General features: G+C 52.8%; 1 protein-coding gene across 1 annotated transcript in view; it reads right to left on the reverse strand.

The window, feature by feature from the left end:
• Positions 1-404: 404 nt before the first annotated feature.
• Positions 405-16,261, reverse strand: part of HUNK (hormonally up-regulated Neu-associated kinase) — a 101,896-nt gene continuing 86,039 nt past the window's right edge. Inside the window, exons 8-11 of the mRNA XM_040621036.1 lie at positions 12,413-12,496; positions 7,398-7,445; positions 3,466-3,646; positions 405-1,063 (exon numbers count right to left, since the gene is read on the reverse strand). Of these exons, the coding sequence (XP_040476970.1) occupies positions 405-1,063; positions 3,466-3,646; positions 7,398-7,445; positions 12,413-12,496 (972 nt within the window). The remainder of the gene's footprint in view (positions 1,064-3,465; positions 3,647-7,397; positions 7,446-12,412; positions 12,497-16,261) is intronic.

Below are 16,261 nucleotides of genomic sequence, written 5' to 3' on the forward strand. Positions count from 1 at the left end.
ACTGGCCGCCTGCTGAGAAGTCCCAGTCGTGAGAGGCGCACACCGAGTGAGCAAAGATCCCGTAACAGGCTGCAAGGTGAGTAGCCCAGAGGCCGATGCCCTCAGCGGCCCAGCAGAGGGAGGCGGGCAGAGAGGGTGGGTGGCTGGGCGGGCGGAAGGAGGACACGAATGGTGGGGACTGCACCTCTAGCCACCCCTCCGAGTCCATTCCAGCACCTCGGGGTCCCTCCGCAAGCCCGGGTTGGGTCTGTGGGTGTCTGCGGTTCACAGCTGGGACGCGGCAGGGGGAGAGGAGACCCTGAAGGAGGCTCCCACGAGGCCAATTCTTCACACCCTGATGCGTGTGGGGGGCTCTATTCTGCTACTTTCCTCAGAAATACCTAGCATCCTGCCCCTGGCCCAGGTTAGCACTGGCCTTTGACCCCATCGGGCACGTCGAAGGAGAGGCTCACGGGGGCCATGGGCTGCAGCGGGGGCATGCTGGCCTCCAGGGGCCTGTCTGTGGAGGGCTGCAGGCTCTGCTGGCGCTTCCGAAGCATCTGTCCGATGCCCATCATGGGGAACCTGCCGCGGCTCTTCACGCAGTTCGGGCTCCCCAGCGGCTGCGTGGTGCCGTTCCCGGCAGCCGGAGATGGGGCACACATGCCCTCTTCCTTTGGGGGGCTGTTCTTTTCTTCGTGAGCAAAGGAGACCAGAGTGGGATGCAAAGGAGTTTGCAGAGGGGACAGGCTTCCGGGCAGCAGGGCCGGGGAGAGCGTCCGCTCACCGGGATTCCCGCGGGCCAAGCCCCCAGGCGAGCCTAGAATCCTATAGTGATGAGACGGGGACAGCGGTTCGGGGTGGTCCTCACGATCCACGGACTCGAAGGAGCGTACCATATCCAGCACCAGGGGGTCTTCCTTGGGGGGGATGCCAGGGGCGCCGGGGCCCTGCTGAGGGGGCTCCGGTCTCTTGACAATCCTGGGGGTCCTGGGGGGTGGGACGGGGATGAATTCCATGGAAGAAGAAGCCACGCAATTGGAGTCTGACGTTTTGCGGAAAATATTGCGGCAGCCGAAGGAGTCTGCACCCAAGAAAGCAAAGGACATCATGAGGACAGGCACACCAACAGGGCAAGCGGCCCTCCCCTGCCTGCTGCGGCCTCCCGACCAGGACAGACCCTTCCCGGGGAGACCAGAAGGAACCAAGAAGCAAAGGGCCCCAGCGTGCGGCGCTCCCCACAGGGAACCAGATGCTCTTCCCAGGACGGAGGGGACAGCAGGCCAGCGACAGGAGGCCTCCCGTGGTCTGATTTGCCCACGGCACCACCTCAACAGCTGCTCTCCTGGTTGCTTAAAATTCTGGACCCTGCCAATGAGTCTTCGAAGAAGAAAGCTACGTGGCCCAGCAGGACCACCACCCAATGGTCAGAAGCGTACACACCCGGCCCGGCTTGCCGCAGACCGTGACATTGGTCCTCAGACAACCGACGTCGGGAGGAGTGTTTCCCTCGTGACTTTTTTTTAAAATTGTGGCCAAAAAAAAAAAAAAAAACCCATAAATTTCTCATCTTCACCGGTTTTCGGCGTACAGCTCAGTAGTGTTAAGCACATCCGTGTTACTATGAAACAGAACTCTTCAGGTGGAAGTCTAAAACTCTACCCACTCAACAGCATCCCCCGTTCCCAGCCCCTGGCGCCCCCATCCCACTTGCGGTCTGTGACGCTGACTACGCTAGGTGCCTCCTGAGTGGCACCTCTGGTATTTGTCCTTCTGTGACCGGCTTGTTTCACTGAGCAGAACGTCCTCAAGGCGCATCCGTGTTGTAGCAAGTGTTCGAATTCCTCCCTTTCTAAGGCTCCCTCACGACGCCTGATCATACCGGAGCCTCAGCCGGTTCTGACGGGGGCGGGGGGCATACTCCTCATCTATCTATTGACGGCAATGAGCCAGTCCCCGTGGTTTCCACCTCAAGCTGGCTCAGCCTGGAATCCAGGTTTGCAGCCGGTGCCAGAAAAGAAAGGGAAAAGCCCCACCAATCTGAAGCGGAGGGAAATAAAGCCAAGTTCTTGCGGAACAAGTTCTGCCTCAGCTTCCCTTTTCTGCCGTCACACCGCATCACCCCCGGCAGAAAGGGCCTGCTCACCAGCCCCCCACCCCGTGAGCATCCTTCTCAGGAGGCAGGAGGCTACACCGGTCAGGAGAGAACGCTCTAGAGCCAGGCGGCCCAACTGGAAATCTGGACTCTGCCACTCACCAGCTCCCTGACTCTGCACAGTTCCCTGTGCCTAGTTCCTCTGCTCTAGAAATGGGGCTGAGCTAAGAGCTTAAAACAGGGTCTGCCACACAGGGAGTGCTCCATGCTAGCAACTGCCTAAGTTCTCACCTAACATGCTCTCAGACGCCAGGGGTAAGGAAACCACGCAAAGAAACAAAGGAGAACCGGCCCAGGCACGGAATGCCCCTCGAGGGTAGCAAAGCTATCCAAAGTATCAGCACGGACCTAGACTTTGTTGGGGACAACCAGGGGACAGTACCGTCAAGGGCCCGGATTCGCTGCTGGCGACAAAGCCAGAATGCAGAAGCACAAAGGGGGGACAAGCAGAGCTCCTCCTGTGAGACCCCCTGCCTTTGGGGAAGCTCAAGAATGAAAGTGAATCGAATGGAATTTTCCTCTCTGGCTGAGAACCAGGTCTCTCTTAGGGGAACAGGCCCACACTGCTCTGCTCAGTGCTGTTCGGGTCTCCCCAACACTTTCCTGCTTCCCTGCTTGCTTTCCACACCGCTCAGTGCGGCCCCGGAGGAGGGAGCCTCGTATTTATCAGTTGCCCGATGCGTCGGACTCTGAAAGAGGTGGACGAGCCCACGTGTGCACCTCATTTAGTCCACACAGTGGCTCCGACAGGTGGGTTTCCTTGCACCAGGAAGGGAATGAATTTGGATCCTCTGAGGGTCAGGAACTTAGCTCACAACAAGCAACAGAGCGGGGTCTGAGCCCCCACCCCCAGCCCAGACTCTATGGACTATGCTCCAGTGCCTCTAGGGGCTCCCTCTTCTGGGCAGGCTCTCACAACACCACGCCCCCGATCCCGGTCCCTGCACCCCAATCTCTGTTCCTCCAATACTGAACACCTGTCCCTGTTCCACAACACTGGGCACCCTGTCTCTACTCCTGCATTCCGATTGCCACTCCTGAAATATTTGGTATCCTGCTCTCTGCTCCCTCCCACAATACCATGGACCCCGTCTCTGCTCCCACAGTACCCTGCATCCCACCCCGGCTGTCTTGAAGCCTGCCTGCACGGGGGGCCAATACCACACGGGCTGGACCTTGACGGTTCTCGGTTTCCCTTGGGTGTGCTCACAGCTCTCCCGCGGGCACAAGAATCGTGTGTGTCCCAGGGGCCCACACAGCCAGCCATGAGGGGGACGCGGTGGCCTGGCAGCTTAAACCAGGGGCGCAGCCGGTAGCCCGAGCTGACCCACCTTTGTCGGGGAAGCCCGACTTGGGGGCCTTGCGGTCCTTCAGCAGAGCTTTCGTGTTTTGAATCTGCGTGATGAGGGAGGCGGAGGGCTGTTTGTGCGAAGGCACGTTCTTGTCCAGCTTCTTGGAAAACGGCCGATGGAGAAAATCTCCTCTTTTTTCTTGTTCTTTGGGCTTTTCATCCTTCGAGTTGGAAGTAAACACATGTTCTCAGACACACACACAAATACACAATGTGACTGCCTTTTGAAGAGTTATCCAAGGAGATGTGAGAAACTCCAGCCCCTCAAAACTCTGCTCTCCGCTGCACGTGGAACAGTGGAAGAGCCAGGGGCCCCCGCGGATGCTCCGGGGAGGCCCCCCTTCCCCTCCTGCGGCCACAGGCCAGCTCCCACCACTCCCTGCTCCCTGCACGGCATTGTTTCGAGGTGTTCCAGCAAGGGCAAGGTCACCCCAAGGAGGTCAGTTGTTCCAGAACACACCATAGGAATGAAGGCAAAGCATATGAGGACTTCTGGAAATCTGTAGTCTTATCTAAAGCAGGGTCCACAGATTCTGCCCACGGGCAGATGAAACACACCCCTTCCATCTCCATGTCTACTTGTCTGTGTTCAGTCAAGCCAAGGAGGAGGAAGCCCTGTGCCATCATCCTGGGCTTTCCTGACCCTTGCGCACCCTTGGGCCCGCACGCCCTCGCGTGTGCGCTAAACACCTACACTACTTAGCCATTTCTGCTCTAAGGCTTGCCCTTCCTGAACTCTATTTATAATCCCTCTGACAGGAGTGAATTTTACTATTTTATGTATCCTCCACCCCATAGCCTCTGGCATAAAGCCAGGCACACAGAGAAGGCTTAATAAATAGTTATTGAAATGTTTAAAAAAAAAAAAGCCAGTGAAAACCGAACTGAATGAAAATCGAGTGCAAGCTTCTGGGAAGGGTGATACCGCTCCGAAGTTCCTTCTCTGGCCCTAAAGAGTGTTTGATGTTTACTGTCTCACAGAGGCAACCGAGTCCCTGACCTCGCCACCAGTGACAGGGAAAAAAAAGACACTTTCACATTTTTGCCTGGAACGTTAAGGGCATTTGCAATTCAAGAGAGCTCATCCATTTTTCATGGCTGTTGTTGAAAAGCCTCTTCTCTCCTTGTGCTTATAGGGCCCCTTCTCCAATGAGGATTTTCAAAGCCTTTCCAGAGTGGGGTTCCTTACGCCGGCCAACTGGCGGCTGGGAGAAAACGGGAGGGAAGGAACTGGAAGTGGGGGCGCCACACTGAGCCCGAGGGTCACCGTGAGGGCCACGGTGCCTGAGGGACGCAAGCCCGGGCGGCGTTGGCTGTCCCCGGGGGAGGGTTGGGGCGGGAAGAAAGGAGAAGTGAAGCCCGGAAAGCGGTGTTCTTGCTGCTGCACGCCCTCGGGAAGCCGGGGGCAGGGCCAAGCGGGAGAAAGGTGCACACAGGGGCTGGCGAGGGACGGGGACCAGGCTGTGGTTCCCGGGCCCCAGGGGGGCACCGGGGATGCTACAGAGGAAGGCTTGAGCTCCAAGTCATGATGCAGGATGTTCCCGAGGGGAAAAGGGGGGGCCCTGCTCCAGCCCATCTCGGTCAAGGCCACGGTCCTCCACTACTTCCCTCTCCCTGTTTCTGTGAAACACCAACAGCCCCCTTCTCTAATGCAAAGGGGAGAGAGCTTTCACACGCCCTACATGCCCCAAGCATCAAAGGGCCCATGACAGGCTTGTCCTGAAAAGTCTGGCAAAATTTCCTCCTCGGGGGCCTTTCTTTCTACCTCTGTTTTCACGACAAAAGTCACCAGTTTCACTGTTTACACGATAAACAGCAAAAAGGCAATGAAATGCACTTCGCTGAAACACTGTAAAACAGTATTTGGAAGGAAAGACAAGATTGCAGTCCCCTCCTGTTCAGGACTGTTCTAGAATAATGCGTACAGCTTCCTTTGGGCTGCTCTGGGATCCCTACTCTTTCGAGGGCTGCCGGGCTTCATGGCTTCATCTTGGCTCCTCCCCAACACTCTCTGGCTTCTCAAGAGCCAAAGGGTCAAGATGCAGAGTTTCTGGAGGCCAGCAAAACCCCCTAACTAAATCCATTAGCACTGAGAGGTGTACCAGGCATGAATTTTTTGCAGAAAGAGCCCAACGTTGGCTCTAGGATCTCTCTGGTACCTGACAAAGGGATATTTGGCACCAAACAGAAAGCTGCTTTGGGGTGCTGAAGGATGGAATGAGGACACCTGCTCGGGCCGCCCTGTTGAACTTAACCCCAGGATCCTGCACCCCGGTGTTTTCTCCCAAAGCCCCCAGGACACCCTACTCCAGCCCAAAAGAATGGGTGATTTCACGGTGACCAGTTTCTTAGGGGGATACCAAGATTTCACCACCCAACATCCCCTGCCGGGGATAAACCGCTGGGTCAGTCCGTGTGGAGGGGTGGACAGCCCACACGAGAACCGCCTTTGTGTACCACCAGCCAATCTCCCCCCCCCACCCCCCAGGCACAGGTGACCAAATGCAACTGATCATCCAATTATACCTTTTCATTTGCATGCCCTATTTTCTCCACAAGAGATCTAGGGAACAAGATGCGAAACTGCCTTATGTAACAGAAACAGATCTTCAGAAGGACTCATTATGTTCCCCCTTCGACATGCCCACACCCACTCCCGCGCTCCCCTCCCGGCGATGCTGCTGCCTGCGCGGCCTCATTGGCTTTCTTCTGATTCTCACATGCTCCCCACACCCGCACCCCCCCCCAACTGAACTCCCCAAGGCAGATCAGAGAGGGGACCCCATGAAGCCCCAGAAACAAGCCCCCCACAAAACAGCTGCTGGTTTTCTTTAAACCACTTTCTACCCACTGCACAAGTGCGTGGACATTTACAAAACTGGACACTTGGAAAATGTGGCCTCATAAAGGACTGCCTACCCAAGACTCTTCTAGTGTCGTGACTGAGAGAAGAGAGGGAGTAGCTAGTGAGTGATGGTGCCCTGTGCTTCTGGAAGGAGCGGCCTGCAGGCCTGACAGCCAGTGGAAGGAGGAAGAGCAGGTCCTTGGCCTCTGAGATCTGAGCCCCAGGACTGGTCCCTTGAGACTTGTCCCTGTGACTCCAGCCTCCTGTGTTCCAAAGAGCAGGACCCCCTCCCCTTTCCTCCCCAGCTTTGCTCCTGTGGGTGTAACAGGGTGACCTTCCTCTGGGATGGCCCAGGGGCCCAGCTGTTGCTTGCTGGTTGCTTTGGGAAAGCCACAGAGATCTGATTTTGCCATAGGAAAAACACAACAGAGTTGAGAAAAAGGGGGCTTGGTTCATAAATTAGGCCATGGAAGCTCTGGACTGTTGCAAAGCCCACTTCTCATATAGGTAGAAACAGGAATACAGAGCCAAGTGCATAATTACAACAAGACAACAAAAAATGGTCAACATAGAAAGCACCAGTCTGATCTGAGGGGATACTGATAAACCCACTCACTCGGATTCTGCATTTTCATTCAGGACCGGGATGGGGGTACGTAGAATACAGAGAGCCCTGAGCAAAGACCCACCAACCTCAGGGTCTCATGTGATGGTTAATTTCAAGTGTCGACGTGGGTAGGCCATGGTACCCAGTGTTTGGTCAAACAGCAGTCTAGATGTTGTTGTGAAGGTATGTTTTAAATGTGATTAAATCAGTAGGCTTTGAGTAAAGCAGATGACCCTAAACAATGTGGGTGGGCCTCATGCAATCAGTTGAAGGCAGTAAGAGGCTGAAGTATCCTGAGGAAGAAGGAATTCTGCTTCCAGAAGGCCTTGGGACTGAGCTGAAACATGCACTTTTCCCTGGGTATCCAAGCATCACACACACACACACACACACACACACACACTCTGTTGGTTTTCCCTAGAGAACTTACTCTAATCCATCATAACCCCCAAGTTCTTACCTGCACAGCATGGAATTCAAGGTCTCTTGTCCAGGTGTCCAGGGAGGCCTATGAAAAGCAATATTTTCAACAATTTAAGAAGTTGTACCTGCTGTTTATTCCCTAAAGTCTATCCCCTACCACTTGCAGCTCTGGCTGAGAAGTATTCGTTTCAATGTTTACACAGAAGCAGCCAACCTCGTAAACCATCACGCAAGTAGGCACAGATGCTCTAATTCATGCACTGGAGAGATTTTCTAGGTGAGTTTTTATTAAAGTCTAAGACACATGACGGAGGAGTGCTCTAACGGCGAGGAAGCGGTGCCGCCAATGCGTTTTCTCCAAGAGCAAAAACACACACAGAGACAGCACCCAGATCAAGATACAGAACCCAGCTGGCACCCCCATCTGTGTCCTTTCCCAGTCCCCAAAGGTAACCACCATTCTGATTTCCAACAGCACAGATCGTCTGATCTGATTCCAGACTTTATTTTTACAAGTTGCATAGATTTGAAACAAGACGCCAAGGCAACATTTTAGTATTTTCCCTTTAAACTTACAGCCCCTGTGATGGGATGAATTGCATTCTCCCCAAGTTCAAATGTTGGAGTCCTAACCCCCAGGACCTCAGAATGTGACCTTCTTGGAAGACAGGGTCAGGACCAGCCGATCGTGTCATATTTGATGCTTGGGGGAGAGGGGCGTGTGAAAGCACGCTCTCCTTTGCCTTTGAGGAGGGGGCCTGCTGGGGAGGTCACTTTTACAGAGGTCATCCAGCCCCCATGCAACAGGACTGGTATTCTCATAAAAGGGGGGAAACTGGACACAGACGCACACACAGAGAAGAGCAGGTGAAGAGGCTGGCAGAGATCAGTGGTGCTATAACCCAAGGAACCCCAAAGCCGAGGAACCCAAAGATCCCAGTACCCCCCAGTAGTCAGGAGGCACGGGACAGGTTCTCCCCTCACAGCTCTCAAAGGGACCCCAACCTTGAGCTCGCACTTCTGGCCTCGGGAACCGGGGTACAGTGAATCCCTGCTGTTTAACACCCCGTGTGTGATGCTTTGTGACGCCTTGTCACAGCAGCCCCCGCACGCCGCTCCAGGCCCTCTGTCACCCCCTGCACAGCGTCCTTCCCAGGCTGCCTGGTGGCTCTGCACTACAGAGAAGCCCTCCGAGCTCAAGTTTACACTGCTCTGTACGTTAGCACGTTTTAACAAACACGGCCTCTGGCTCTGCGCGGCTGTAAGAAGCCAGTTTCAAAATGATGACTGCCCCTCCTCGACCTCCTCCGTCCTCCAGCGCCTCTTTTTTTCTTTCTTTTTTTTTAGGAAGAAAAGTCCCTGCGGCACGTGCTCGAGCGTTCGTAGATGAGACATGTGTCCCACTTTTATAGACATATTTGCCACCTTTTAAAGGAAGAGGAGGAGGAGAAAGAGGTGAAGTCGTACAAGAACAGCCCTGTAGTCCCAAGGGGGAAATTTTGTCAACTGAATTCAGCTCCTTTGTCTTCTAGGAGAAAAAGAACTGGGACTGAGAAGAACAAAGAGGCCACGGTCTGTGGGGGGGCAGGGACACGGCCCTGAGCCCCCCCCCCCCGCCCCCAGCCAGCTTGTGGGCGACCTGAAACCCATCCCCCTCCCCATGGCTTCTCCTGAACCAGCCGATGGTGACTGGAAGGAGGTGCACGGAGGCTCCGAGGGGGCTTTACCTAAAAACCCTGGGCCCTTTCAGCTCCTCTAAACACGTTTTCTAACTGGCCCCATTCCACTCTCCGGGCTCCAACAGAGGCGGGTTGGATAATCTAGCAACGGCCTGTAATTTAATTAGTACAAGTATCGCTGCCGTTTGGAGAAAACAAATGGATCATAGAAAATTGAAATGCTCTTTTCCCATTAGCGTTCCTATTTAAACCCTAACCGTTAAATATTTCAACAAATGTTTAAAACACTCGCCATGTGTTTTCAGGCCAAATGAGATAATCATCCGAGAAAAATAATCTGGGTGGGAAAAAAAGGCCGCTTTCAAACAAACAATCGCAGGGGTCAGGTTCGAGGGCAACCAAGGACATGGGCGTCAGCAAGGTGGCTCAGAGGACACTTAGGGCACACACGTTGGGCACGGGGTGCACTGTTACTTGAGTCCCTCGAGAGTCAAATGCAGACCAAGAGGCAAGGGAGCCTCATGGTGAATTCTGCATCTTCTGCGCGCCAGCTGAGGTGACAATCCTCAGAGCAAGTGACCAGGACATGTCCCTCCCTGCCCTAGGCCATGGGTACCTGGTAACGACCATGGGACTTGAGTGCTAGGCTGCAGGTGTGTCCCCCACTTCAGTCAAGCTGGGTGTCCACCTGGATCATTCTACCTTCTCCCCTGTGGTCCCAATTCTACCCTGGTCAAGGTCCACTTGATTCTTCCATTTTTTCATTTAGCAAATATTTGCTGAGCGCCTACTGCATGCCACGCATTGTGTAGACTCTAGGGATATGGTGAGGAGCAAAAGGGGCACACTCCCTGCTCTTACAGAACTCACAGTCCAGAGTGGGTGAGAGATGTGAGTCAAACACTCCCTGGGCAAACAGAACGTGCAAATGGGACAAGCTCCAGGACACAGAATGGGGTGTGACAGCCTGTGGAGAGATGGGATGCCATGGCAGAGGTCAGAGAATGGCAGGGGTCCAGGAGGAACTGAGGCTGCCTTGGAATCTGAAGACAGAAGATCCCAATCAGCAAAGAGAGGTGAGGGGAACATTCTGGAAGAAGGAACAGGGTGTGCACAGCGCTGGGAGCCAAGAGAGCACAGAAGTCTGAAGGCCCCGTGGGTCTGAGCCCACAGCAAGAAGCAGGGCTGCGTGTGTGGGTCTGGGGGACAAGGCTGGAGAGGCGAGCAGACGCCAGTCTAATCCGTGACGCGTGGGCTTGTCACCGACCCTGCCTTCCAGGTTAAGGAAGCTTTCGAAGGCTTGGAGCAGGGAAGCGACGTGATCCCATCCGAGTGTGGATGGCTCAGCTCTGGCTGGCGGGCAAAGAAGCGAGAGCCAGGCGTTCACGGGGAAGGTGGGCGACCAGTCAGGGCCACGGCCAACAGCCAGGCCAGAGGCGGTGGTGTCTGGCCTGGGGTGCGAGGGTAGAGACGCAGGGCGCGGACGGGGCTGAGAGGTTTAGGAGTCAAGCGGGCAGAGCCTGGTGACAGACTGGCTCTGGGGGTGAGGAAAAGGAACTCCTGCGTTTCTGCCCTGTGCTGACGTTGGGGCTGCCATTTGCAGACAGACACTGGGGGTGGGGCGGTTCCAGGGCGCTGGGTTGGGGACACCTTTGCTCAGGAGAAGGTTTAGTAAGCAATCGGCTCGGGGGGGTCTGGCGCTCAGGGGAGGCTGGCCCCTACACCACCTCCCCCCTCCTGCCCTCAGCCTGAAAGCCATGCAGGGGCTTGTGGCTCAGCCCTGGCGCGCCCCCCGCCCCTCAAAAGCTGACCTGCACCCTCATCTTGCCGGTGCTGCAGCCTGTCTCCGAGGAAGGAGGCCTCCAGCCTGCTAAGCCTGCCCACCCCCAGCCATCCCTGGAGCTCCTCCCAACTTCCCCCACCCTCACTCCTCCCAAGCCAGGTAAGCCTCAAGCAGTGGGGGTGGGTGGGGAGGGCACAGCCTCTCCTCCTCACTGCCACAGACGGAGAGGTCATGGTCACTGTCTTCACTTCCCTTCTTCCTCTTCTGAAACCCATGCAATCTCTTTCTGCCCTTGCCACTTCCACAAGCTGGGCTCTGGAAGACTCTCCAGGGCCTAACTAACTGTTCAGCCAACACCACTGACCATGTCACACTCGGCCTCTCCCATGGTCTTCCTGGCCCATCCCCTGCAGCGTCTCCCGCACCTCCCATGGCTCCCTGGCCACCCCTGTGGTCCTTGCTGGCTTCTCTGCCACGGGCGCCTCCTCATCCCCGCCTCCTTCAATCTCGCCGTCCCCTAGGCAGTGCCTAGATGGGACAGCTGTGCCGTTCTGTCCTGCCCTGACGCTCAGGGGTGGCCTTCCCGGGGCTTGTCACATTTACACGTGGTGCCTGGCATGATGTTCAGTCACCGCCCCCCTTCACTGCAGCCTTCGCTCAAGAAAAACCCGGGAGAACTGCCCTCCCCAGTGACAGGCCCGGCTCATGCAATAACCAGGATGAAAATCGAGTCCGTAAAGGAAGAGGGAAGCAGGCAGGCCCGTCGGCTTCAAGCAGGGCAGGAGGAAGGCTCCCCTTTGGATGTCTCTTCAAATGAAAACATTCCAGGGGCACATGGCAGAGGCTCCGGAGGGGAAATCAAGCAGATTCCCAGGAAAATCGGTGAGAAGGCAGAGACGCCATATTTGACAAAGTGCCGAAGGCGGGCTCCGGGATGGGTGGGTGGGGGCACCCTCACCCTGTGACCCGGGCCCTAGTCTCTTCACAAGCATGTATTTGGGGTCCAAAATTGGTACGACTTGCCATGTGAGTCTAGTTTTTACTCGGAAATCAAAGAATCTTGGTATTTTCGCTTAGGTACGTACTAGGCAGCATCAAGTTGCCCGGAAAAGCTTGCTGTCATCCAACACTTTCTCCTGTCCCTCACTTTACTGTCTCCTCCTGATGCCAAGCATTACACTCATGCATATTTTTCAGCATCTCCTTCTTACCCTTTGAAGACCTGACAATGGTTTCCAACCTTGGCCACTCAATGGAAACAGCCAGGGAGCTTTAAAAAATACTGATCCCTCCCGCCCCCCAATTCCCGCCCCGTGAGATTCAGTGGAGATGGTCTGAGGACAGTCTGCTCATCCAGATGTTTAAATGCTCCCGGGTGATTCTAATGTGTGGCCACAGCTGTGAACCACAGTCTGACGACTGAGAGATCGTGGCTTGACTGGAAACCATTTTGGGGGCTCAGTTAAGCCAGTATTTTTGTCTTTTGCTGCTTCTATGTCCCACCGTCATTGGTTTCCTTTCCTCTCTGCTCTCAAAATGGAAATCCACTCTTCCTAAGTGATCCTGGGTTTTGTTTTGGGGGTCACTCACCTCGTACGGTTCCTTGGTGGGCCTGCACTTTTCTATCTGGTAGAGCTGGGTCTTGTAGCAAATGCTGTCTTGGATGTCAGATTTCTATCAGAGGAGAAGGAGGGAGAAAGCATGGCTTAACTCACAGGGAAGAGAAATGTCCATTACACAGTCATTAATTTTTAAGCCAGCTTGGTGGAGAAAGTGTCAAAAGCGGTTGGCAAGCCAGTTACTTGCGATGCAAAGCCTTATCCGAGGATGGCCCACAGGTGGGATGAGGCGAGGTGGGGGAGCCCCAGACCCAGAGTGGGGCAACCTCCTACTGTTGACCCTGGGCACGTCACCTCTCCTTGCTGGTCTCGGATTTTTTCATCGGTGCAATGAAGGCTACTCTAAGGTGTGAAAGCAGAACTCACAAATCTGTGAGCTGGAAAGAATAACTTATTTTATTGAACTATTAAACAGGATATGGACCTTGCTTATCAGCTTATTGAAAAACATAAGCCTTGTCTGCCCCCCGGCCCCCCCGCCGTGAGTCACAGCAATTCATAATACAGCTTAAAGATGATGGCAAACTGTATCTGAGATGGTCTAGGTGCATGACTGAGGGGTAATCCTGTCTGGAGACGGGTGAATTAAATGACTAATTAGTTTACCAACCAACAAATATTCATGGAATGGCCTTACAGGCTCCAACATAAAGTCTACGCTTCTTGGTTTTAGGAAGAAGAACTGAGAACCGAGAGAGAAAGAGAGAAACGACAAATAATTAAGGAATAATTAAGGTATGTATTTTACTTTTTAGTTCACTAGTTTCGGTTTCAAAATTATACATGGGTTGTTAATAATTGGTTGATGAGATTAATAGCTGGGACAGTGCATACCCCGTGCAATTAAATTAGCTGTGTGTGGAAATTATGGAGCGGACCAGCTGTAGCTGTCTGTGGGGATTACTTCGCTCGAGTTAAAAGCAGCCCCTTGCCTAGACGCCGGTTCTCAGAACGGGTATGTCCTATGGTTGAAGGGTGAAGTGCAAAACAGACACAATACAATAAAAACCTTCTCCAGCGAGAACATTAGCTGCGTTTCTAGGGAATGTTCTCGGTAGACAAAGCCAGGCTCAGCTTTGCAACACTTGCGTGCCACCCCGATGTTGGGCAGAGCGGAGAAGCAGAAACAAACAGATGGCAAGAAACAAAGACAAATCAAGACACAGCCGAAGAGCTTCAGTGACTGTTAGAAGAGTATGAGTAACCCAAGTTTGTATCTGTACATGTGGAGGCGGACAGAGGAAAGAAAGAAAATAGTTTAAAAACTAAAATCCTGGGGTGCCTGGGTGGCTCAGTCGGTTGAGTGTCAGGCTCTTGGTTTTGGCTCAGGTCGTGATCTCAGGGTCATGACATCGAGCCCCATGTCGGGCTCCGCGCTTGGTGTGGGGTCTGCGTGGGATTCTCTCTCTCCTTCTCCCTCTGCCCCCCCCCCCTGCTCATGTGTGTGCTCGCTCACTCGCTCTCTCTGCCTAAAAATAAATAATGAATCCTTAAAAAAAAAATAAGGCCCCTTGGGGTGCCTCGCTGGCTCAGTCAGTAAAGTGTGCGACTCTTGATCTCAGGGCTGTGAGTTCAAGCCCCACGTTGAGTGTAGAGGTTACTTAAAAATAAAATCTTTAAAAAACAACAAAATAAAAAACCCCAAAAGTCCCTCCTTCTTATCGATTCGCATCCAAAGAAGTTCTGCCAAAAGAATGTTTGAATCGGCTAGCTTATTTAGGAAAGCAAAAATTTCATCCTTTAAATATGGAATTGTGAATTTTATAGTCAGCTTCATGGAGACACTTTCTAAAAACGAATTTTTGAACACCAGTCATCATTTGAAAAAAAAAATCAGTGTGTTGATCGTCTTTTCTTCCTTCTCCTTGACAGCTATTTAAATTCTTAACTACGATCTTCTACCACAGTGGTCCCCAAATGGTGTGACCTTGAACCCATATGCGTAAACACAGTCTAGGAAGGCACCTACAATATATGCATATTTATTTATAACTATAAGCAGGAACCACTGTACTAATAGATCACATACATGATTAAAAAAATATCAAATAGGAACTTAAAAGGATAAGATAAGAAAGAAACATGGGGGGCGCCTGGGTGGCTCAGCCGTTAAGCGTCTGCCTTCAGCTCAGGGCGTGATCTCAGCGTTCTGGGATCGAGCCCCACATCAGGCTTCTCCCTTATGAGCCTGCTTCTTCCTCTCCCACTCCCCCTGCTTGTGTTCCCTCTCTCGCTGGCTGTCTCTATCTCTCTGTCAAATAAATAAAAAAATCTTTAAAAAAAATTTTTTTAAAAATAAAAAAAAAGAGAAAGAAACGTGGGGCATGTGGTGTTCTTATAAAAAGGAAATGGGAAGCAGCTTCAAGTCCAATATCTTCTAAGTTCATCATCACGGGAGAACAGAGAATGGGGGCATGGTACAAGAGATTCTCTTACTCCTTGTCACCTAATAAAATGATATAAAAAATATACTGTGTCAGAGCACCTGGGTAGAGCCGTCGGTTCAGCGTTCAACTCTTGGTTTTGGCTCAGGTCCTGATCTCGGGGTCCTGATCTCAGAGCCGTGAGGTCAAGCCCTGCATCAGGGTCTGAGCTCAGTGTGGAACCTGCTTAAGACTCTCTCCTTCTACCCCTCCCCCACAGCACTGGCACGCGCCCTCACACACACACACTCTGTCTTTCTCCCAAATAAATAAAAAAATCTTTAAAAAAATATGGTATCAAAAATCCTGTCTTCTGGCCTCAACTTCTCTTCTACAATTGCTTTCCTGCAGCTGCGACACCATCTCGAACATCTAGTCTCAAAGCTGCGCATTCGTCCCCATCAGAAGTGTCATCCCATCACTGCTTACGCAGGGCATGTTTTTTTCCCCCCATAAAACACTGTTCTTATTTTTAAAAGCCTTTTACTGTTAAGAATGCTTCTCCTCGTGTAGATCTTTCCTTTGGTGGTTCACCCAAAAAGTACTTCTGTGGATAATTTCCCGTTGGAGCAAAATCTACCACATTTCCTGAGTCAGCTTAGAAACATCTGCACTCTCGTCCAACTGTTTAACAAGCCTTCCAATGAGCTTCTTCGTCTATTCAGCAACGTTTTCTAGACATCTCCCAAATCTATTTGCTAGAGAGACACACTCTGACCAGCTTGTCTTCTGGGCATTATTGCGTGGTCCTTTCTGCCACAGCAGAGAGGATATCATTTCCCCAATTGTAGGTGGACAGTCATCTTTAGCGCTAATATGGAAACCTCACAAAAGATTTCTAAGCCTATTGTTCAGTGGAATTTTGTGAAATACCCAATACTGTGAAATCACATGACTTTAAATAGCACTGAAAACAACAACAACAAAAAAACAGCGCACTGAAAAAACTCTAGAAGTTCTTCATGTTCTGTTTTCTAAATGTCTTCCTAACAGTGACAGCCCCACACCATCAGATCCCAAGGCGCCATACACACAGGGTGAGGGTCGCCCTTCGTGACCGTGGATTTCCAACCAAATTTCCAACGGGCTTCCTGATAATTCTGGATTTCTCTAATAGGCTGACTTCCTGTCAGAACTGGTCAGTCTCCCCTCTTCCGAGTAGGAGAAACAGGAGTGGTATGCGGAACCATATTGCCTTTGATTGAGTTTCCTATGCAGAATTATTTTTAAGCGGAGAGAGACGATTTAGTCAAAACTAGATACCGAGGCATGTACGTGCCTTCCCCAGGCATACATGACCTGCTTGTGGCAGAAGGACGAAGGTGACCGAGGCATGAGGGTACCACGGTCCCCCCGCCCGCCACCAGGCTGCGGGACTCCCAGCTGTACCTCCCCGG

The sequence above is a fragment of the Ursus maritimus genome, unplaced genomic scaffold (genome assembly GCF_017311325.1).
Source record: "Ursus maritimus isolate PB19 unplaced genomic scaffold, ASM1731132v1 scaffold_4, whole genome shotgun sequence".
In the NCBI taxonomy this organism is placed as follows: domain Eukaryota; kingdom Metazoa; phylum Chordata; class Mammalia; order Carnivora; family Ursidae; genus Ursus; species Ursus maritimus.